At 48.4% G+C, this 21,817-nt stretch overlaps 2 protein-coding genes across 2 annotated transcripts; one reads left to right on the top strand and one right to left on the bottom strand.

Moving 5' to 3' along the window:
* The first annotated feature begins 241 nt into the window (after nucleotides 1-241).
* Nucleotides 242-16,357, top strand: LOC122365834 (multifunctional procollagen lysine hydroxylase and glycosyltransferase LH3-like). Its single transcript, XM_043337411.1, has 14 exons — nucleotides 242-596; nucleotides 3,030-3,112; nucleotides 3,836-4,127; nucleotides 4,578-4,754; nucleotides 5,279-5,475; nucleotides 5,824-6,077; nucleotides 6,240-6,341; nucleotides 6,470-6,601; nucleotides 6,934-7,075; nucleotides 7,381-7,563; nucleotides 8,123-8,227; nucleotides 13,230-13,376; nucleotides 14,849-14,977; nucleotides 15,629-16,357. The coding sequence occupies exons 1-14, from the start codon at nucleotides 521-523 to the stop codon at nucleotides 15,785-15,787; spliced, it is 2,178 nt and encodes a 725-aa protein (XP_043193346.1). The 5' UTR covers nucleotides 242-520; the 3' UTR covers nucleotides 15,788-16,357.
* Nucleotides 8,677-11,662, bottom strand: LOC122365835 (MFS-type transporter clz9-like). The gene is made up of 2 exons (XM_043337412.1): nucleotides 10,796-11,662; nucleotides 8,677-10,483 (listed from the first exon to the last, which is right to left on the bottom strand). Exon 2 carries the CDS (start codon nucleotides 10,466-10,468, stop codon nucleotides 8,939-8,941), a length of 1,530 nt encoding a protein of 509 aa, XP_043193347.1. The 5' UTR covers nucleotides 10,469-10,483; nucleotides 10,796-11,662; the 3' UTR covers nucleotides 8,677-8,938.
* Nucleotides 16,358-21,817: the final 5,460 nt, after the last annotated feature.

The raw sequence follows: 21,817 nt of genomic DNA, 5'->3' as shown, positions 1-21,817 counted from the left end.
CTTATTCACCCATACTCGTATACGTCACTTCCCCATAGATTCACCCCTCCACACTCCGTCCCCCCTGCGCATTCCTCCTGCTCCCCGGGAGCTGACCGCTTCCCCTCCCTGCTCCTCACCGTCGTGTCCAAAACATTCCACCGACACCGCTCCTCTCGCTGCACGATCCGCGTTCCGGTTTTTAGCGTTCCGGTTTTTGCGTTCCGGTTTGTAGCGTTCCGGTTTGGCCAGCGTTCCGGTTAGACCAGACTGTGAGGTGGTGTCCGGAGCACCGGACCGGAGCGGCGCCGGGCCGACGGAGACACAGTCGAGGAGGGAGAGGGGTCGGGTGCGCAGGGCAGACTGTAGTTGGCGACGAGAGTGTTGGAACGACAGGGGTGGTGGAGACTCGGTTAGCGTCAGGGAACGGAGGCTTAGCAGTGCCGGCTCTCAAGGCGGCCGCTCAGATCAGGGTGAGACAGAAGATAAGTGACGAAGGGAGGAGACGGGCGGACGTGGGGAGTGTCCAAGAACTTTAAAAATGTTTCGACGGTGCTGCACGGCGCTGCTGATACTGGCGGCATGCTCAGCAGCTGAGGAGAACAACAAGGATGAAGGTAAGCAAAACGCCAGTAATTGCGAACAACATCCAATTAAACTCCAACCGTAATGCCATGACGTGTGCTTTATATGCTGCAGTGCCTGCTGCCTGCTGACTATCTGTTGCAGTGCTAACGTTGAATGTATTGAATGGTCGCTTTTGCCAGTGCTAACGTCTTCATCTTGATGCTAAATTGATGCTAACTCTCATCTTGATGTTAGACGGGTCGATTTTTGGGTAGAAACTCATTTTTTTTAGTACAAACTCAATGAATTGGTTTCCAATAAACTAGAGGCATTAGCCTTAAAGTAGCAGTGGTCTCATTTTGGTTTCATACCTATGTCGTTTGTGATTAGATGTAGTTTCAAGGCAATGCTGTTTTCGCCGATTTTTTCAATTATATTTTTTCCACTGAATACGATCGCATCAAACAACTTTTATTTTGCTTGTTAAGAGTAAGATGCTCGCGTTTTCTCCATCGCTGAACAGCAGGGTAGTTGATTTGTTATAAGCAGGAAACAACTGATATTCTGAGCAGTTGTTTTCTCTATCAACTGAACATCTGGGGCCATATTCACGTCGATGGTTTTCGTAAGAATTTTCTTAAGTTTGACCTACTTCTTAAGTAAATTTTTTTAATCACGTGAACTCCGTCGATAAAAACTTAAGCAGTGTCGACGTGAATACCAAATTATACTTACGAAAGAAAATCGACTTACGAAGTCGACGTGAATACGGCCCCTGGTCTTGCTGTTCCTCTCGATCGATAAGCTCTGCAGCTCCCCGCTTTCACGTGACCAATCTGTCACATGACCGCGCTCCTTTCTTACCTTTCTAACAGCCTCATTCCGTTTCCTTATTCCAAATAATACCCATTCCCTGGCCGAGTTTCGGGTAATCTGTACTCTCCTCTGTCACCAAATGAGCTGCAGTGCTTCTCTTCTATCACCAAATAACCGTCCTTTACTCATTGGCCACCAAATGAGCCTTCCCTCCTCGTCTATCACCAGATGATTCATGTAATTCCTCTGCCATCCGGCGAAAGCAACCTGCGATCTCTCATGACCTACTGGTTCTCTTTTTTTTCTGGTTAGTCACCAATGGACCCCTGTCACTTTTCTGACATTCGGTGCGAAGCGATGCGACGTCACGTGACTGTTCTTACCGGTCTGACCCGTCCGCCGGCCGGTCGGGTCAGGTCACTCACCCCCGCCACCCAGTCAGCACCGGACACACCGGTTTTTCCGCTGCCGACTCACTGTAGCCGGCACGGTCAATGTGTGAAGCTATGCGGAACAAAACCCTCACGATCTCGGGCTGAGGAAATGCCTGAGCCGCTACTGACAACGAGTGTGCGAGTAAATCAGATAAAGAGGTCACTGGTCGTTCATGGTTCACGGAGCAAGCTCAGATTGTACGTGACACGAGGATAATGCTGGTGACATGGGTGCGTTTATGTAAGCCAGGGAAGGTGTTTGTTTAACGCTGCTCGCTTCCAGTCACGTGATAAAACCACCCATTAAATTTGTCCGGGCTGGTAAGCTGACGAGCTAACTGGTCATCTAAGTGTCACTTATCTTGTCTGTAAATTGTAATGCTGTGTCTCAGTCCGTCGCAGGATAAATTTGTATTTGACATTCGACGATGTAAGTACAGCTTTAGGTTTTTACGTCCTTTGTAGAAGACATCAAATAAAAAATACGTTTACGCTCTCAATGAAATGAAATAACTTGTTGGAGGGCAGTGAAACTTGGATCTCACTTTATGGAACTGCCTATCATTCATTGCAAGGCTCCTCGTAAGTTTGTCGCTCCAATCATCTAGCTTATTTATTTTAATCGTACAGTGAATACAAATAAACACTTCAAATGATCTTTTGCCGAACATACTAGGGGCCATGGACCCGCTCCTTCTCTATCTACGTCTGTAGTTTCACAGACAACTGGATTTATTTTTTTTCAAAGGCTGATGATGCGTCGCTGCAAAATATCACTACTTTCAATTGAAAAATTGTCGACAGTGGCTATAAAAAAAAAAACAGATGCGCCTCTGCTCAGCGCACATGACTATCTGAATTCTGGTTCATTTTCAATCCTCTGAGCCCTTTGATATATCCTCAAGATACAAACCTATTCTCCTCGAAATCCGAACCCCGTTCCAGGCTGGACAGTCACGGCTTCATCCAACGTGAGAGACTCCCCAGGAGCATGTTCTAGTGCGATGGGGTAACCGTTAGCGGGGCTGAGAGTGGTCTGTCCATCGAGACGGACTCAGCCTTGGTGGAGCACCAGGATGGCCATCCAGACCAATGCAATGTCTCCCCTAGTCCCTAATATCCTTTGAACTAAAAATTGTCCAGTTAGACCGAAAAGGCTCAACGCAGCAGTACAATGTCAAACAAATGTTTTTTAATCTTACTTTCCGTTTAAAATAAAGTTTCTGTTCACAGGACTGGTAATAGTCACAACTAAGGAAGGTACCGCCGACGGGCACGACAGGTTTCTCCGATCAGCCAAAGCAGCAGAGGCAGAGGTAAGTGAATACTTTCAGCTTTGGCTTTTCATATACTCAATGTCTCCAAGTAAAGGTCAAGTAAAAACAGCCTCAGGCATGCCTAATCTTGTATCACTTCTGTTGGGAAAAAATGTCTAGTTAAAAAATAAAAAGGTATACTGATACCAGCGTCTCAATAAAGTCGGAAATCTTCACGTGCACAGAAGATGTGCGAAAAGTTGTGCCAAAACAGCGGCACTCCGAGCCGCGCCGTTTTGAGATATGTGCGAAAAACTGCGGGGGTGTTCAACCCTCCCCCTCTCCGGCCGGCGCGGATTTTCTCCTATTATAACATAGGACAGCTCTTGTTGGACGTCGGGTGTATTGGCCTCCATCATACCAAATTTATGTAAGTACCTATTTGCTATCATTTTATGAAAAGGCTGGTGTTAATTCCTCAATTGGGTCTAGCTGGCGAGAGGGTGACAAAATTTGTAACGACACGTTAATAATAATTGCACGCGTTTGTGAGCTGCTTTTATCCTGGTCAAGAAGACGTGAAGCATCCGACTGTTTTACAACCAGCAGCGTCAGCATCAAACAAATAAAAACCGCAATAAAACCGGCATTCCAGTACACACAGAGACCGCAAAATGTCAGCTGCCGGTACGGCTGCACTAAAAACTCAGCAGACAATGTCACCTGACGAGTTTTTACGCAACGAATCACTGCCCATGACAATGCCCCCCCCCCCGTCCCCAGGTCATCGCCTTACCGGCCGGCGAGTCAGCTGACAGCGGCGCTCAAGTTCAAGAGGTCACTCGCCTGCGGGCTCAGCTGGAGCAGTCAGCTGTCTCCCCTCGGCGTTTGGTGCTCGTTCTGCGCGTGCCCACTTCTGACGTCATCGTGGCTGCTGCCGCCGGAGAGCTACAGGCCGAGTTTGAGCAGCAGAAGGGACGCGTAGTATTCGTGGCTGATGTGAAATGTCGACCCGACGAAAAACTGGCCAGCGAGTACCCGGTCGGCCCGGGGTACCGGTTCCTCAACTCGAATGGTAGGTAACAGGGGGCTTTAGACTTTTAGAGGCATCGAGCGAATACAATTTGAATGCGGAGTCGGTGGAAAGCAGATGTGAATATTATTCGGCTCGTAACATCTCTGGCGTGACGCTATCACCTACTGCTGCAAATGATACGCTGCAAAATGCAAAGCAATCCGTTCATTATAAGATATAAACGAAGAACTGCTGATTTGCTGTTTTAGATTGCTGTGGGGAATGTGACGCTGACACTGTATGTACAAACTTGGCACATGTTCGTAATCGATCTGACAATTCAGAAGAGACCCCTATGAATTAAACAGCTCCCCAATTTCATATTGTTATATGTGTGATATCTTGCATGACAATTATTTGTTTTTATTTGGTGAACAAAATCAGCGAGAGACAGACCCAACGCATTTATTTCCATTATTCAAGCACTCAGCGTCTTGTTTGTATTTTCAGCGTTTATTGGTTACGGCCCGGACCTGGTGGCCCTCCTGTCGGACGAGACCCTCCTGAAGGACGGAGGCGACCAGCTGGCCTTCACGAAACTGTTCCTGGACGAGAAGCGGAGGGAGAAGTACGGGGTGCGCATCGACAACGCTGCTGAACTGCTGCAGAACCTCGAGGGGGCCGAAGGTAGGCTCGTGAGACCCGACGGAGAGCATGCCTTGCATTGGTCCGAGTCAATGGACACCTATTACCTATTCACGTGACATATTACATTGACAATGGACACGTACATATATTGTATATATTATATTGTATATTGTATATTGTATATTATATTGTATTGTATATATGTATATTGTATTTATTCCTTCTTTACATCGTGTGGTCATCCGTAAAACGTACCACAAAAAAACATACCTATAGCGTTCAAAACATGATCAACATCATAGGGCTGTTCTTGAACACGAGTCAAAGCACGAGACCATCATCAGCAAAGCAAGTTTTGTGCTATTTCTCCCTTTTTTTAAAACAATTTGTTCAAACGTCTTACCTAGTAAGTGTATATCGAACGCTACGCCTTGTTTTTTTTTTTACAGTTTCACTATGCCTAGATTGGTAAAAAAGAAGCATAGCCGAGTGTCAGCTATCTCCCCTACCACTCACTGAGGCCGTCTCTGCTGATCATTACCGTCCTATCTATCTCTCCGCAGAAGAGGTGGTGGTGCGCTTCAAGGGTCGGCAGGCATTCCTGCAAAACGTGCCACTGAGCACGGTCCCTCTGGTGGCTCTGGGCAGCGGCGCCTCCAAACAACACCTGGACACCCTGGGCAACTACCTGGCCGGTGTGTGGGATCCGCGAGAGGGCTGTCGCACCTGCTGGGACGGTCAGAAGGAGCTGGGTGACAAGGTGAGCCGCGACCGGGGTCGAGAGAACAGCCTTGGCACATCTCGGCAACGGCGAGTTCTTTATGAAGAATTACCAATAATAATTGGATTTGGATTGCTTGCTGTATAAAAACTTGACAAGGGCCTGGGAACTAGGCACACCGACACCATATAGTTTTACGTCTTAGCATAGCCGTCAATCAATTCATTTTCTTTCTTAGTGCACAATCGCAACTAGGCCGGCAATATGTGCCATAATTAGCCGACGCAGAAGAAGCCCTGATCACGCCTGCTAAGTACAAGTCCCGGCGGCGTCCGCCCATGCTTTCGCCGTCCTTCTGACGTCAAGTCATCCATGTTCTGCCTCCAGACGGATACCTTCCCCCGCGTTCTGCTGGCTGTGTTCATCGATCAGCCGACTCCCTTCCTTGAGGAGTTCTTCAACAACATCTGGAAGCTCAACTACCCCAAGAGCAAGATCGACCTTCTTGTCTACAACGCGGCGCCTTTCCATGATAAGATGGCGGCCGACTTCGTCGAGCACGGCAGCGGGATTTACGCGTCCGTGAAGTTGCTTGGTCCGGAAGAGAAGATCAGCAAAATGGCGGCCAGGGAACAGACCATGTAAGTTTGTCAGTGAAAAACCGAAACATGAATTCGACAACTGATTGTGAGACGTTTTATCAAAGATGGTAAACGATGTGGGGTTTTCATGATGATGGCTCTTGTGCGTTGTTTACCCTTACCTTCCTAAATGCAGCTCTCACCTTCCTATGGCTTTTTCAGTGAAGCGGGCATGAAGGGAAAAGCAGAGTTCTTCATGTTCGTTGATTCTACCGCACACCTGAACAACCCCCACGCTCTAAAGCTGCTCATTGAACAAAACAGGTACGGAAATTACAAAATGCATGTACAACATGTTTCCAACGTAGACGGCATTACCTATTTTCAATTTTAAGATTTCTGCACGTTCTTGCAGTTATGCTTCACGCTTACCCTTGTTCTCTCATTTCCAGGGACATCGTTGCGCCGATGCTGATACGCCCCTACTCGTTCTGGGCCAACTTCAAGATTGAGCTTTCGGTAGACAGAAACAACCCCAACGATATCTCATCAGAGTACAAAACCATTGTAACAAACAAGAGAAAGTAAGTTGAATGAGCTAAACCACATCCTAAACAGTGAACACTTCTTAGGACGCCTATGACCAGTCGGGATAAGACTAGAACATTCAACAAGGACTTATAACAGTCAGCATAGAAGTTTGTTTCTACAAAAGCAAAGTCGCGTTTAAGTCAGTAGATCGCAGCATGCCACACCAAACCTCAGGAGTTGGCAGTCTTACGGAGCAAAGCACCACGCTCCAAAACATAATCAACGGTCCAAGTCAAATAAAAACACCTAGCATGATCGTATCGCATCTAAAACAAAGCCGTGAGTCACGGTTCACACGCGGTAACATCTAACCGTGTCGTTGCAGGGGTCTCTGGAACATGCCCTACATCTCAGAATGCTACCTGGTGAAAAGGGCCGTGTTGGAAAATAAAAATACCCGACCGGACTTCAGCGACGGAAAACAGACAGATGTGCATGAAGTGTTCAGCTCGACCATGCGTCAGGCGGTATGTAGTCAACGTGTTTTTTCTAGCCTTGCTTCTTACTGTGGTAATTATCAGAAATGAATCTAACCAGTTATCTCGCATTGCAAGGGAAACTTTGTCCAGCTAGTGCATATTTATTTTATTTGATGCCAGCCAATTGCAAAGATATGATTAAAAAGAATAAAAACTGAGCTTTATTGCATAGTCATTTTAATCGTAAGCGGCCGAATTTAGCTGCACTGGTCGAACTTTAGCTAGCTTTTTCGTAAACGTAACCCACAAAATATTATTCGCCGCTACATACCATTTGTTCGCTCCCCACACAGGGTAAATTTATGCTGCTGTCGAACCGTATCGACTTCGGGCACCTGGTGGACCCGGCTGGTTTCGACACATCCCGACTGCACAGCGAGATGTGGCAGATATTCGCCAATCGCTGGGACTGGGAGCGACGATACATCCACGAGAACTACTCCAAGGCGCTCGACGAGAGCCTGCCCGTCGCAGAGGTGAGGCTGAGACTTGTGGTGGAGGTGGGGTTCTGACTTCTGATGCTGGTATGGTTGCCATTCCAGCACCAGTCTGATATGACGGAGGAAGGGTAGTCGTTACGGTGGCAGCAGTCGTTTAGTCTCTTGAAAGTACCGATACACTGGAAAGGGAAGTACCGGACGACTAAAATCGGCTTGGCCCTCTCTGCCTCCCCTAGCTCCCCGACATCCTCATCTATACCCACGTCATTATAGGTTTCGGTGACTCAAATTTAGCAGTCCTCCCTCGGTCGGGCTTGACGGCACCGCCGCACCGTACATCGGTTCTTTCAAGAGAGGCTGCACAGACAAGGCCAAACAGATGGACACACTGAAAAAATAGCATGTTGGAAAAGCTGATCTGAAAGATATTCAGTGTGAAATGCTGTGATTACATATTGTCTTTGTCATGGATGATACAAGTTCAGTGTTATGGGGATGGGTGTTATTCAATGTTTGCTATTATTTTGGCCGTGTATCTGTTTGAGTGGCATATGCTGCTACACGTTTCACCGTTTTCCGTTTTTTTTTTTTTCAGCCGTGCCAGGATGTATTCTGGGTGCCGATGATCACCGAACGCTTCTGTCAGGAGCTCATCGACACGATGGAGGACTTTGGGCAGTGGTCCTCCGGTACACACGAGGTGAGGAATGAGGCACTTCTGTTAGGTGATAATCGAAACCACGGAACTGCTCACCCTATATGGATTAACTAATTTGTATTTGTATTTGACAGTTAAAACACTCTCCACAGTAAAAATAGTTATTCCGACTATCGCGTCATAGTTAAAAGGGAAAACACGTTAAGATGCACTCGGAAGTCTCATTACGCAGCAAGCAAACCGTAGGGTAGTGAGCCTAAAATGAGTATAGTTTTACATTATCAGTTAAATATATTCAAAACCAGAAAGGGTGTGAATAATGGCTATATGGGACATTGACATTACGTGTTCTGACTACGACGTCCTATGTGGCACAACGGTGTCAGACGAGCGGTTGTTCTGTAATAATTGCATCTTCTGACCAATGTCGGCTATACTCATTTTTTTGCTCCTTCGCAAAAAATGAGTACAGTTGTTTCAACGCTCTATTGTGCCTAATCTGCTGGATTTGCGACGCTGAAATTCGCCTGGAACGTGGATATGAAATCGGTGTTGCTAACAATATAAGTATTGAAATGTAAAAAAAATCAAGAAAATGTATTACCGGTCGTTTCAATTTATTAAGACACATAGATGACTTGAGCAGACAACAACAAACACAACCGACAATGGCCACAACACCAACCACGGTCACAGTGGCGTGGCGAACGGGCACCGCCACATTTCCAAAAGCCTGCGTGAGCTTTACCCCCTCTACTTCGATCGAGTCGTCAGTTTGGTCACTTTTCGCTTCGCGGATGGCTTCTCGATCTTGTGCGACGAAGACCGCTTCTTTCCCTTCTCTTCGCGTTTCTTGGAGAGTTTCCTGTCCTGCTGTGACGACGGAGACTTCTTCCCTTTCTCTGCGCGCTTCGCCGCCTCCAGCTCGAGCCTCTGCAGAGAAGACTCTGACGTCAAGACCTCGCCGCTCTTGTTTTGAACTCGGCTGCGGCGTTTCGTCTTGTTGGCCAGGGCCGCCTTCGTCTCACTTGACTGTTCCGGACTGAGAACACTGAGCACAGCATCCTGGAGCGCCTCATCAGGTGACGGGATGTCATCACGTGACGTGCTCCCGGGTCCCACCATCCGGCTGCGAACCTTCTCAGCGTCGACTGGGAACAGACCCGAGCCGCGGAATCCGGCCACGGCGTGGACCGGATCCAGTTCCTTCCACAGCTGGGAGATGAGAGTCGGGAACACCGACTTGTCGACAGCGACGAGTCGTGACTCACGCTGCCACCGCTTCAGGATTTGCGCCCAGGCGACCTTGACCGGCTTGAACACGGCGACGTCGAGAGGCTGGGTGGCGTGACTGGTGTGTGGCGGAAGACATACCACCGTGATGTTGTTGTCCTTCGCAAGCGCTGCTGTCCGATACGTCATGTGGGATCCGTGACCGTCATAGACGAGCACTGTGGGCTGACCATCATGCTTCTTGGTGATCTCTGGGACGAAGATGGTCTGGAACCAGCTCTCAAATATGTTGCCCTCCATCCAGCCTGACGGTGTCGTCCCATAGGCCGTTCCTGGCGGTCCGCCACGCATCCACGAGTCAAAGGGCTCACGTTTGGCCTTGTAGACGACGAAGGGTGGGAAGTAGTTTCCAGTGGCGTTCACGCAGAAGAGGACGCTGTATGTCGCCTTACCACAGCTGGCCGTCTTCAGGTAGGCGTCACGGGACTTGCTGGGGACGATGACCCTTGTCGAGCGCGGATCGGTCGAGAGTCCCGTCTCATCGAGGTTGTAGATGTTGTCCGGCTTGTCCTCGAGTCCCAGGTCGACGAGCACCCCGTTGTACATGGAGAAGAAGGCGCCAACCACTTCCTCTGTCAGAGACTTGGCACGAGTGATGGTGAGGATCTCCGGTTGGCGCGACGCGAGGACACCGGCGTGACGAGCCTTGAAACGTGACAGCCAGAAGCGGGTGGGCCTGTTGTCCTTCCACTGCGTCTCTCTGCCGAGGTTGTTCAGGAACTGCTGGACCAGATCGCAGATGTCACTGGTGTCCAGTGGAAATGCTTGGCGGGCGAGGTAAGCGAGGATTTCCACCAGCTTGTCCTCTTCGGTCCTCGTCAGCACCGTCGGTCGCCCAGAGCCAGTGGAGCCGGTGACGTTGATGCCGAAGATGTGACGGCGGAGCGTCTCGTACGGCACGCCAGTGTCCTTGGCTGCCTTGTAGACGGTGAATCCATCCGCGACGAGCTTCTTCGCTCTGCCCAGATCTTCCTCCGTGTATTTCGGCATGACGATTGGTGCCACCTGACAAAAAAAGAGGTCATTGTTTAATAATTCGTGCCAGGAATGTGCGCGTTTACACCAGTGCTTTTGAATCAATGACGACGATACTCGGCAGGCAGAGGCCCGCAGCTCAGGTCGGCAGGTCCTTCAGCAGGTCCCGTATGACCAAACATTACCCAATATATCAAGAGTTCTGAGGGCATACTAAATTGCGAACCGCTACAAACCAGAATGATTACCTGATATTTTTTTTAAGTTGAAATCAGATTGTAAGCAATACACAACAAATTATCAATGAAGGAGAATCCAAGACTAATGCCATTCAAAACTCACCAGTTTTTGCCGTATGCCAGCAGGACACGCGCACGAGACGACGATCAGTGCAAAAAGGACGCGAAAAGCTCAGCCGACCCTCGGAGTCATCTCTGTCGCCGGAAACGCCTCCTGATTGGTCGAGCCGGTGCTGGTCACGTGACAGGTCACAGTGCCATTTCCGGTGACTCCCGATTGGTGGAGAGGGCACTGGTGGTCGCAGATCACATGACGTCACATCCGGTTGTACGGTATTTCGCCAAAATGGCCAGGAGTAGATAAAGCAATTAATGTCACCGCTTAACTATAAAAAAATAAAATAATAATAGAAAATAAAGGAAAATGAAAAACAAAAAAAAGATCGGTGACTGAAGCTCAAGCAAATGAGAATCGACCGAAACGAGTTCCAACGCTTACCGTATCGCGCTTACAAATACGCTGCAGCGTCAGTCATTGTGGCCATCGAAGATGGCCGGTAGATCGTAATCATAACCAAAATAATCCCGGAAATGTCTTTGGGGGCGATATTTAGCAGGCGGTGGAGTAGCCATGCTCAAATTCACACTTTTCATACTATACTCATTTTTTGCAACACTTTGTGGAACTATACTCATTTTATAGAAATTTACAAATGCTAAAATTTTTGCATTACGCTTTCGAATTTTCGATTATTTTTTACGGCTGCCAGCAAGCTCAGTGCATGAGACAAACAGCTGAAAAGGTAAAATTATTTCAGCAGTGCACATATTGTCACCAGGCTTCACTTTTTAGCGTGTACTTTTTGTGACATTTTTGAAAAAAGCATTCAATCATTTTTCAGACCAAAGTCGCTTGACATTTGGCGATGGACGTATTTGCAACTGTTGCAGTAGACCTTCGGACGCACTGTGTATTTTTTTCTTATTTTTGTTCAAAATAACTTTGGCGTAATGCACATTTTCCAAAACTATACTCATTTTTTGCGTATACTCATTTTAGGCTCACTACCCTATATCACACATTAATCGTTAAGAACACAGACACAACTCGGAAACAGAGCGTTAAAAACTTCCCAGAGAGAGATTTCCGAAGTCATGAGACAGACTGTTATATAACTGAGCTATGCTGTAGAGCAGGCGTCGCCTCTCCCTGCTCATCGGTCCTCAGTCTCACGCGTGGGAGAGACAGATCAGTGTCCCGCCTTGTCGAACGTGAGCGCAGGGAAGAGTTGGCTGAGTTACAAGGCAAAAGTAGCGAGACTCGCTACTTTTGCCTTGTACGATTTAACAAATTCGATTTAGACGAAGGTCTGTGACCGAAATATCATCAATTCATCAATAAATAATCATTTTCATTCATTTGGTCATTTTCCGAGGAGAAGGTCATATATTCTAATGATACTTCCTACATTTATCATGCTCCTCGCAGCAGCTCTCAACGATATACGAAAAATCCAAGACAGTTAGGATAAATGATAACAATAACAGAGGCCAGTTTTACCACCGGAAAATAGCTGTCTGCCGGAATTGTTTGCCTAAAGACCGCTATACATACGGAACGTAAACGGTAAAGCCCTATCCGCTTACATGCCCATTGTATTTACGCTTTGTATGTGAAGCGGTCATAAGGCAAACAATTCCGGCAGACGGCTATTTTTCTGTTGGTAAAACTGGCCTCAGGTCAAATTTATATTGAAACACACAAAGCTTTCGGTATGAAAATACCTTGATCACAGTGTTAAACAGAAATAAGGACGGAAGGAAAAATCATCATTTCTGTTTAACACAGTAACGGTATTTTCATACCGAAAGCTGTGTGTGTTTCAATATACATTTGACCTGTTATTGTTATCATTTATCGTAACTGTGCAGTTAGTTGACTTGTCACCTTATCAACACCAATGACAGGGCACTTGGTAACTTCCGCAGTTAGAAGTTACCTTATTGGTTTTTTCGCCTGCATCGTAGTACTTACTGTCACAAAGGCAGCATGAGCGTAATGTGTGTACTAGTGATGTCAATTACGGAAAATCGGAATACTGATACCTACCAAACCAAATACCAACCAAAACCGTGGAGAAATACCGAAACTAAACCAACTTGGGAACATGAGGAAAATACCAACATTTTACCGATTTCTTAGCCTCTCAAACATTAGCGAGGGTTCATGATACCAACAAAATACCAAACACGGTAGGATTGAAATACCAAATACCGAGTTGGTATCGGATGGTATCGGTTTGGTATCGGTATAGCAAAAAGTTGGTATCCGATTGACATCTCTTGTGTGTACGTATAGCCGGTGTAGCTACTGTGTACCTACAATGTGTATGCCAAGGCTGCTGTCTAATCAGTTGGAAGAAAGTCAGCAGTCAACAATATTCAATAGTCCCATTTTCGTCATATCCAGCTGGAACGGGTGTAAGATCAACGTCCATATGTTTTCAGTCATGAACCGTGCCTTTTTTGCTACACAGGACTCGCGTATTGAGGGCGGCTACGAAAGCGTCCCAACCCGCGACATTCACATGAAGCAGATCAACTTTGACCTCGAGTGGCACCAGTTTCTGCGAGAGTACGTCCAGCCCGTACAGAAACGCGTTTTCATGGGATACGACTCCGATGTAAGTTGGCAGAGGGCAGTAGGTTGACTGAACGATTGCGAACGTCCCGTTCGAATACGGGACGAACAGATCGATATAAGGGTCACCGGCTGATAGGTGCTGCCTTTCGGTCTATCGTAGGTCCTAGACATGAGAAGCTTGTATGAAATGAATGTTTTAAATTGTTCGTAAGCGATCGGCCTCTTAACCCTAGAACGCCTAGGGGGGGGGGGGTTGTATCAACTCCCCCCCTGAGGTTTTTTCGAAGTGCACGCTAAACGGCTTGTCGTAGCGGGCTGAAATTTTCAATACCCTCTGGGGCAACCTTTGCGCATCTTTTGCCGAAAAAAATTGATCGGGTCATGTCAGGTCACGGAGTTATGACGTCATAAGAGGTACAGCCTCCGGCCGGATTTTCACAAACTGAGTGCCAACGCCCGAGGTTTCCTGCCGGTGGTACGGACATCGGTTGATGGATCGTGATGAAACTTCCCATGCATGTTGGGGCAAGTATTGGCTATCATATGGTATAAAAAATTTTACCGGGTCAGGTCAGGTCACGGAGCTATGACGTCACAAGAGGAACAGCGTCCGGTACTATTTTTGAAAAGCGCCCGAACCACTATTTTGCTAATTCTTGTCACCTCAATGGGAATATGCAGCAATATTAGCTTCTATAGGGAGCAAATGGACCTCCCAAATCCAAAAATACAATCAGATTTCAAAAATTTAAATTTTGATTTTTCGAATTTCTGCCGCCGACTGTGACCTTACCGACTTCCGGCGCTCCCAACGCGCCATTTTTAGAGCTAGGGAAACGAAATACATACCAAACGATAGAGAATTGATCAAGGAACACGATAGTGAAGGTTTCAAGTCGATATCTCCCACCGTTATGCCGCAATCGCCGCCGAAAGTTGAACAAAGTATATTTTTCCGAAAATTTGACCTTTGACCGGTCAAAAGTAGGTCAAATGTTGACCTAGGACCAAAAAATATACCACCAATCGCGAGATCTCGTTGAGAGCAATCCGTTGGTTTTTTCCGCTAAGCTCTACGACCTTCCGTTTCGAAACGCCAGGGGAGGTCGTAACAACCCCCCCCCCTGGTCGTTCGTGTTATGAGAAATGGCCTGGTCGTGCGAGGGTTAATTGTGGGGAATATTTTTTAAGGCGGTAGGACAGAACTCTTACCCTCGTTGAAACATGAGAATTAGCTAGGCCACAAAAGTTATCCGTCGGATTGTTCTCCTTGTTTGGGAATTATTGAGCAGATATTGATGATGAGAGGCATTCTCAAGCCGCTCACCGCCAGCATGAATCAGGACGGATATGACAACTGCCATTGCATTCGTGGCCTAGAGCCATAAAACGCTATCGTCCGTCCAAGATAGTTTGGTGAACCTATGTTTCACGCTCCCACCATCAGAGGCGCTGTGCGCCGCCCGGCGCCCGCTGTAGTCGCTGACCGGTGCACCCCCGTCTTTCCCGCAGCCTCCTCAGGCCAATCTGAATTTCGTGGTGCGCTACCGACCTGACGAGCAGCCGGCGCTGCAGCCGCACCACGACGCATCCACCTACACCATCAACATCGCGCTCAACACGCCGCACAAAGACTACGAGGTGAGACGCGGCGCCAGTCTGCCGCTGGGACGCCCGGCCTCTATCGTAGGCTTCACCTGGACCTTACCGGGCCACCGTAGTAACACTAGTCCGATTTCTGCACTTATGGCATGGTTTCATCTTCCATCCTTTACTTTACTCTCCAATTGATTCGTTTCTACCTGGCATCGAATGACCCATCTGCCCCTGTAGGTCCTCTTTATCTGACCCCGTTAAACCCGGGCCCCTGTCAACGTATGTGCCCATAGTGACTCTGTATGGACCTTGCAGACCAATGTGACACTTCTGTGTTTTAGGATCACTCACTTTTGACCCCAGTTGAGTCCCCTCTGATCTCGCTGTGACTTTATCCGTTCCCCGTTTTGTGCATGACCCCTGGTGAAGTCGTCTGACCCGTTGCTAGCCTCTGACGACCTTTATGACCCCGTGTCACCACTTGTCACCCTGCCTGGCCCTGCCTGACCCCTAGTGACCCTCTCTGACCCCGTTTGGCCCGCCGCATGACCTCGTGTTACCTTGTGAGGCACATGTAACCCCATGACGTGGCCCCATTTGACCTTCTCTGACCCCAGTTGACCTTCTCTGACCCCTAGTGACTCTCTCTCTCTCTCTGACCCCAGTTGACCTCCTCTGACCCCGTGTGACCGGCAGGGCGGCGGCTGTCGGTTCGTCCGCCAGGACTGTTCGGTTACAGAGAGCCGGCGAGGCTGGATGTTGATGCACCCCGGCCGACTGACCCACTACCACGAGGGGCTACCGACCACCAAGGGCACGCGCTACATCTTTGTGTCGTTTGTGGACCCCGAGTAGATCGTGGCATCGGGGCTGGGTGGAGTGGCTAGCAGCAGGTTTGAGTTGTTACAGCAGGTCATAAAGGAGGAATGCATTGGGATGGAATCGAGCAGCACGACATAGTAGCCAGTGTATTGATAATGAGAATGGTTAGCTATGGACTCTGCGATTTGGGTTTGGATCGACTGTGACTGAACTATAGTGGACTTTGCTTTGATAGTGAACTTAGTGGTCAGTGATCAAGGAAGCCAGAGAAAGTAATGGACTGAGACAAGAGGCCACGGTACAACCGATGCTGGAACATATCGATTAGTGCGGATCAGTAACCAACTGATAAACGTGGCGGCAACTGCAGTGATGCACAGATACTGTGCTCGTTGGGCACGTTGGAAGACGGAAGTGCGTACTGCGTGTGACGTAAAAGCAGTGTCTTATGGTGACGGGAGATGTTAAATGAAGTGCATGATAGTGAGCAAGACCGTTAAAATGAGAAGGTGACTCGAGGGTAGTCTCCCTCAGACGCCATCACTTTAGGCAAATGCTACCTTCAAATGTGAATGTTGAGCCTGAAATAAAATTCGTGTGATATAAGATGTGTCCTGGGCAAATACAGAAACCAGGCTGGTGTGCTCGTGAGTACCATAAGTTGAAAACTTTTGCGGAAAAAAGTCGGAAAAGTGAGTCGGGCACTCATGGGGGGAGGGGGCGTAGTATAAGATAACATTTAGTAAAATCCGAAGCAGCATCTATCCGTTTATACTAAGAACAAAAAGGAAACATATAAGAAAAATACGAGTTACCAAAGTGTGCATCGATCAAAGGCATAGACTTGTCAAATTGCAGTTCGCGGCTGAGTGAACGCTAGGAACATTTTCATTGTCTTATGTTTAAGATTAAACGACATTTCTGTTCATTATCCGTGAATCATTTCTCCTGTCAAAGAAACGATTCAGTAAAATCGAAGCACACGTCCTTCGCAGAGCTCACATAAAATACCACTAACCTGCAAATTCAGGGCGGTGTCACGGTCGCCGGTGCCCCTCCTGTGCGTCACACGTGTACTCCCCCTCTCCGTCCCCCACATCCTGTGGTCATGACGGTGACACATTTAAATGTCAGCTGCACGCAGAGCTGTCACCCAATTGACATAGTCGCCCACTGCGTGAAAACGAGAGTGATGACTGGACGCAGTGACGCAATCGGCACTACTTAGCCATCGGGGTCACTCAGGACAGACATTCGCACCCGACGAGCTGCAGTGAACACCCTCTGCTTCAGCTGATCGTTCTGTGGAACAAGAGACGCGGCTGAGTGAGGCACGGCTTCCCAAGCTTGAGGCTGACGCAAGACGAGGAAAGTGACTGTGTCTCCCTTCTCCCCAGAGTTTCGACACCATGACACGCTTCATATGGTGGCTGCTGCTCACGGTGCTGTCCTGTTCAGCGACCTCCAAACCCCGAAGTCCACCCGCCGGTTGTGACCTCAGCAGCCCGACCTCTCTCAGTGCCTGCGTCAGAAACATCATTGAGGCTAGTCGACCGGCCCTCAAGAGCAAGTACGACCCGATCCATATTAAGAGCCACTCCGGAGGAAACAAGGGTTTGAAGTGGTCAGTGAAAGATGTGTACATCAACGGTCTATCCGAATTCACCATCGGAAAGCTGGACGTTCGCCTGAAGGGTACGAAGATCGCCGTCAACATGGGAGTCTCTTGGCCCAAAGTCGTGGGCAAAGCAAAGGTGCGGGCGCACAAGTGTATGAAGATCTTCTTCCACCGACAGTGTTTTGATGCGCACGGTGACGCAACAGTCAAACTTATCCAACCGTCAGTGCATCTTTCAACAGCACTGGCTTTATCACTGGCTGCAGGAAAGCCCAAGCTAAGTCCTTCGAAAACGGACATCAAGGTCAGCCTACCGGGCATTCATATCGACCCCAAATTTGATGGTGCCGTCGGTCGGATCCTCGGCATGGTCAAGCAGCCACTGGACCGCTTCGCCAACAAGTTTGCCAAGAAATTCTGGGCGCGAAACAAGGCCAAGATTGAGAAGCTGATGGAAGCCAGGTTCAATGAGCTCGTCGTTGATCTGTCTCAGAAGCTGCCGTCTTTACTAACGGGGCTCAGCAAAGGGAACCTGGATCTCCCTGACATCAAACTCTTCGGCAAATAAATGCGCGGATAAAGTTACCACCAGTGGTACAAGGCTCAAGCATTGATCATTGAGTATGGGTGTAATTGTAATAGTGAGTAGTTCCTAATTTAATAGTATATTTATTCCACTGTTGCTGTTACTGTCAGTTGAATGTCTTTTTTTATCGACCGCTATATATGTTGAAAACGTCGTTGCTGATCTGCAAGGACGCTAATCGAACCGCCTTCCGGTGGAGTTCTCCAAGTGATCTGCTGTGTGCTGCGACTGTCTTTTTATAGTGTGTTTTCATCCATTGTCCAATAAAAAAAAAACAATCTGGTCACCAATCAACAAGCGACTGGAAAATAATACGTTGGTGCTTCATCAGAACACCAAAATAAGTGTCAGACATGTGTGTAAAATAAACCACTAGTGCTAACTTTCTCGATTTTAACCCGCGCCCTGCTGGGGGGGGGTGTTTGAACACCCCCCCTTGTGGTTTTTCGCAAATATCTCAAAAACGGCGGCGCGGAGCGCCGCCGTTTTTGGTACACCTTATCATACATCAATTCTACACATGTTGTGAAAATTTCAGACCAAGGTCATTCAAGGTCAGGTCACCAGGTCACTTAAAGTGACCTCACCTCATAAAATGTTTCAATGTCTGTCGTAGCTACACCGAATGACCGATCGCTTTGAAACTTTCAGCGATTGCTAAGAGCAATAGCATGTACAAAATGTATGTCTCAGAATTTTGATATCGATGACCTAAGGTCAGGTCAATTTTGCGACCTCCCCATTATAAGTCAATGGGAGAAAATTGAAATGCGTCTCTTTTGGACGAAAGACATTATAAACACTCCCAAACACCGAATTGCAAGTGGTTTAGACACACTGAACATGAAAATGGTGTCCGTGACCCTTGTTTATGCCCTGAGGTCATCTTAGGTCACGAATGGCATCTAACAGTTTTTCGCAAATAACTTTTGATAGAGGCATGCTAGAGCGATGAAAATGCCTTATATGTGTTCAGCTCGACGATACGGATCGACTGATATGCAACATGACCCTTTCCGGTCAGGTCATGACCTTGACCTGAGGTCAAATTTTCAACTTGACCTTTCAAGGTCAAGTTATAGTTCATTCGATGCGTCTTGACGAGAGGAACACGATGCCGGTGAAAGTAAGCTCGTACAAGGCTTGGGTCAAAAGTAATTGCAGAAAAACTGTTTCCGAAAAAATCGGCTATTTTTGCAGTTTTTGCCCCCTGCAGGCAAAACCGTTGACGTTAGGTCAAATCTGAGAGAATTACTCAGAAAGGGCGTTAAAAGGGCTATCGAATGCGCTTTTCCGCGGCGCTGTAGCTCTATTGGTTCCCGAGTTATGCGTTGGCTTCTTGGAAATTGTCGACATTCGACCTGGAAATCGGCGAAATTTTGCCTTTAATGACCTCTGGTGACCTGACCTTTGACCTGACCAAAAAATTGACCGAAGTGATTTCGTCATTATTTTTTACGCTCTTTCGAACGCCGCCTTCCGCGTATCGCTACGTGGCCCAGGAGCCGAGTTACAAGGGGGGGTGTTCAAACACCCCCCCCCCCCCCAGCAGGGCGTGGAAATCCAGGACCCCCAGCAGGGCGCGGGTTAATTGGCCACCCCCAACAATTTGATCAACATTATTTTCGACTCTCGAGACCTTGGGCGTTACCCACAAGCTACTCCTTACTATTAAAGTACACTTCAGTCTACACACATGAATACTGAGTAGGCGTTGTATTAGGATCCTTACCCATGTTACCAGCCGCTTTAGCTGCCTACACATCCATTACAGAATCTTCGTGGTAAAATGCGTCTCGGTCCGGGATGAGGCGAAGCTGTCACCCTCCAGCAGCGGCGTAAGCGACGTTCTCCTTAGACTGCGCCGCTCCGTCAGGGTCCTTGGGGGCCGCCCTTTTGCTCTCGGTGAACTCCTTGCCTTGTTTCCCAGCCCTGCAGATGGTGGCCGTCGTACCGATTCCCTCAGCTTTGCAGGAAGATAGGAGGTGACCAATTGTCTGAGCTGATTGGTTGTCATGTTCGTCAGCGCAGGTTTCTGTTTCTCCCAAAGTCTCAGCAGTAGGTCCTTGGTAAGCAGTGTCGCCTTGAACCAGAACTGAGCCAGTTCAATACCTCCCGTGTTGTCGAGCTTCGTCATCGAATCCACGCCGCTGAAAAGGACACCTATCTTGGCCTCCTCAGCGGATATATTCAGCCCCCCGGTCCTCAACTCGTCAAGATTCATGGTGGTGGACACTTCACCAAGAGCTCTCTTGACCTTCAGATTCGCACGGCCGTGGATATCGACACAGCGACCTAGCTGTATGAACTCGTCACACACCCTGACGACCCCGTTCATGCCAACCGCCAGCTTCGGCCACCGGATCTGGAACCTGACGTTGAAGCGGGTGGTGTTCTTCTTCGACACGGGTCGCACCTTCACCTTCGTGACGCTGAAGTCTGCCGCCCCGCTAACCAGAACCTCCGTGACTTTCCATGGCGCCCCGAACACTTCTCCAGAGATATCCGGTAGCTTCTGCGAGGACTGCCTCCTGAGTGTCGGTCGCGCAGAGAGCAGAAGCTTCCCCACGCAGGACTGTAGACTGGACGGTATGTGGAGACTGCAGCGGGGCGCTGCGCCGGCACTTAGTGCAAACAGGAGGGTGATGGCGAGAAGACCGCTGCGTAACCCGGGAGACATGGTGTGGTCGTAACACGTACACGGCTGTTCCGATCAACCGCTGTCACTGTGCTGGAGAGTCGACGACTCGAAGATTGCTGACAGCCTATCACTCGCTAAAAAGCCAGCGCATACCGGTCGAAAAGTTCGCAGATTCTCCAACAGTGTCAACGTTTTTGAGACGATTCACCACACTCAGGCATTCGAGGTTAAACCGAATGGTCTGTAAAATCAACTCGACATGCCACTTGCTCGTCACTGTTTCACAACGACCACTGACTCAATTCAACCCACATCCGTCAGCGCAATTCAGAGCGCAGCACGACGAACAGGACAGACTCTCTTCACCGTCAGGGATTTCAATGTCAGGCCGAGGTCTGGCGGGGCTCCCGGGCTGCCACCCACGCGCGTGACCGACCTCTGTCACCCTGCCGTCACGTCCACCGCAGTGGTGTGCAGGGAGCTGTCACGTTGCTGTCACGTGGGCTGACGATCTTGTGGGTGTGAAATGTGACAGTTGGTGTTGAATGACATCGGGTGTCATTATGGGCAGATGGAACGGTTTATATGTCGGTCTGTGACTGCCAGAGGTCTTGTTTTACACATAGGACTCCTCTGTGCTAAGAGGAAATGTATAAGCATAAGCTGCACTGTTGTTTCTTCATCAATAAACCACTAGGGTGTAATTTTCCAGTCAGCATCTCAGCACGGAATACCGCAGGCTTACCGCAAAACTGGTTACCGAGGCTAGACGTTTCTGAGCGGCGTGCCTTCACGTTCAGTAGCTAGACAGCCGGCACATTGAGATGGCAATCATGCCAGATAGATTATCTTCACACGCACGTTTATGATTCATTTTACTTTTAAATTTTTCTCGCTTGCACAACTGTGTGCAATACTCATGTGACAAATATCGTACCAAATAGGTACAAACACATTCGGTGAAAAATATCAATGAACGTACCAAAAACACAATCATAACCAACATTATAGGATACCGTGTAAAAATCGTCTTATCTTTGTTAACGAGTCCACGCTGACCACTGACTAATGCCTTGGCTGCGTCACTGGGCCAGGCCGGTGCTAAGCTCTCAATCCCCGCAGGTGTGACCTGCACTATAGGCGTTACACGACGAGCTGAGATTATGATTTAGTGGTGTTTATGTCTGAATATGCGGACAAAATTGCACAATATGTGAA

This window comes from Amphibalanus amphitrite, unplaced genomic scaffold (genome assembly GCF_019059575.1).
Source record: "Amphibalanus amphitrite isolate SeventyFive unplaced genomic scaffold, NRLGWU_Aamphi_draft 000766F_arrow, whole genome shotgun sequence".
NCBI lineage: Eukaryota > Metazoa > Arthropoda > Thecostraca > Balanomorpha > Balanidae > Amphibalanus > Amphibalanus amphitrite.
Note: the sequence above shows the minus strand (reverse complement) of the source record. Positions and strands in the feature narration are given on the sequence as shown.

Bases quoted from the DNA above. Each gene is read 5' to 3' on its own strand.
- LOC122365834 (XM_043337411.1), top strand. From the start codon at position 521: ATGTTTCGACGGTGCTGCACGGCGCTGCTGATACTGGCGGCATGCTCA. The intron at 4,128-4,577 runs GTAGGTAACAGG...TTGTATTTTCAG, and splicing joins CCGGTTCCTCAACTCGAATG to CGTTTATTGGTTACGGCCCG. The intron at 14,978-15,628 runs GTGAGACGCGGC...TGTGACCGGCAG, and splicing joins CGCCGCACAAAGACTACGAG to GGCGGCGGCTGTCGGTTCGT.
- LOC122365835 (XM_043337412.1), bottom strand. From the start codon at position 10,468: ATGCCGAAATACACGGAGGAAGATCTGGGCAGAGCGAAGAAGCTCGTC.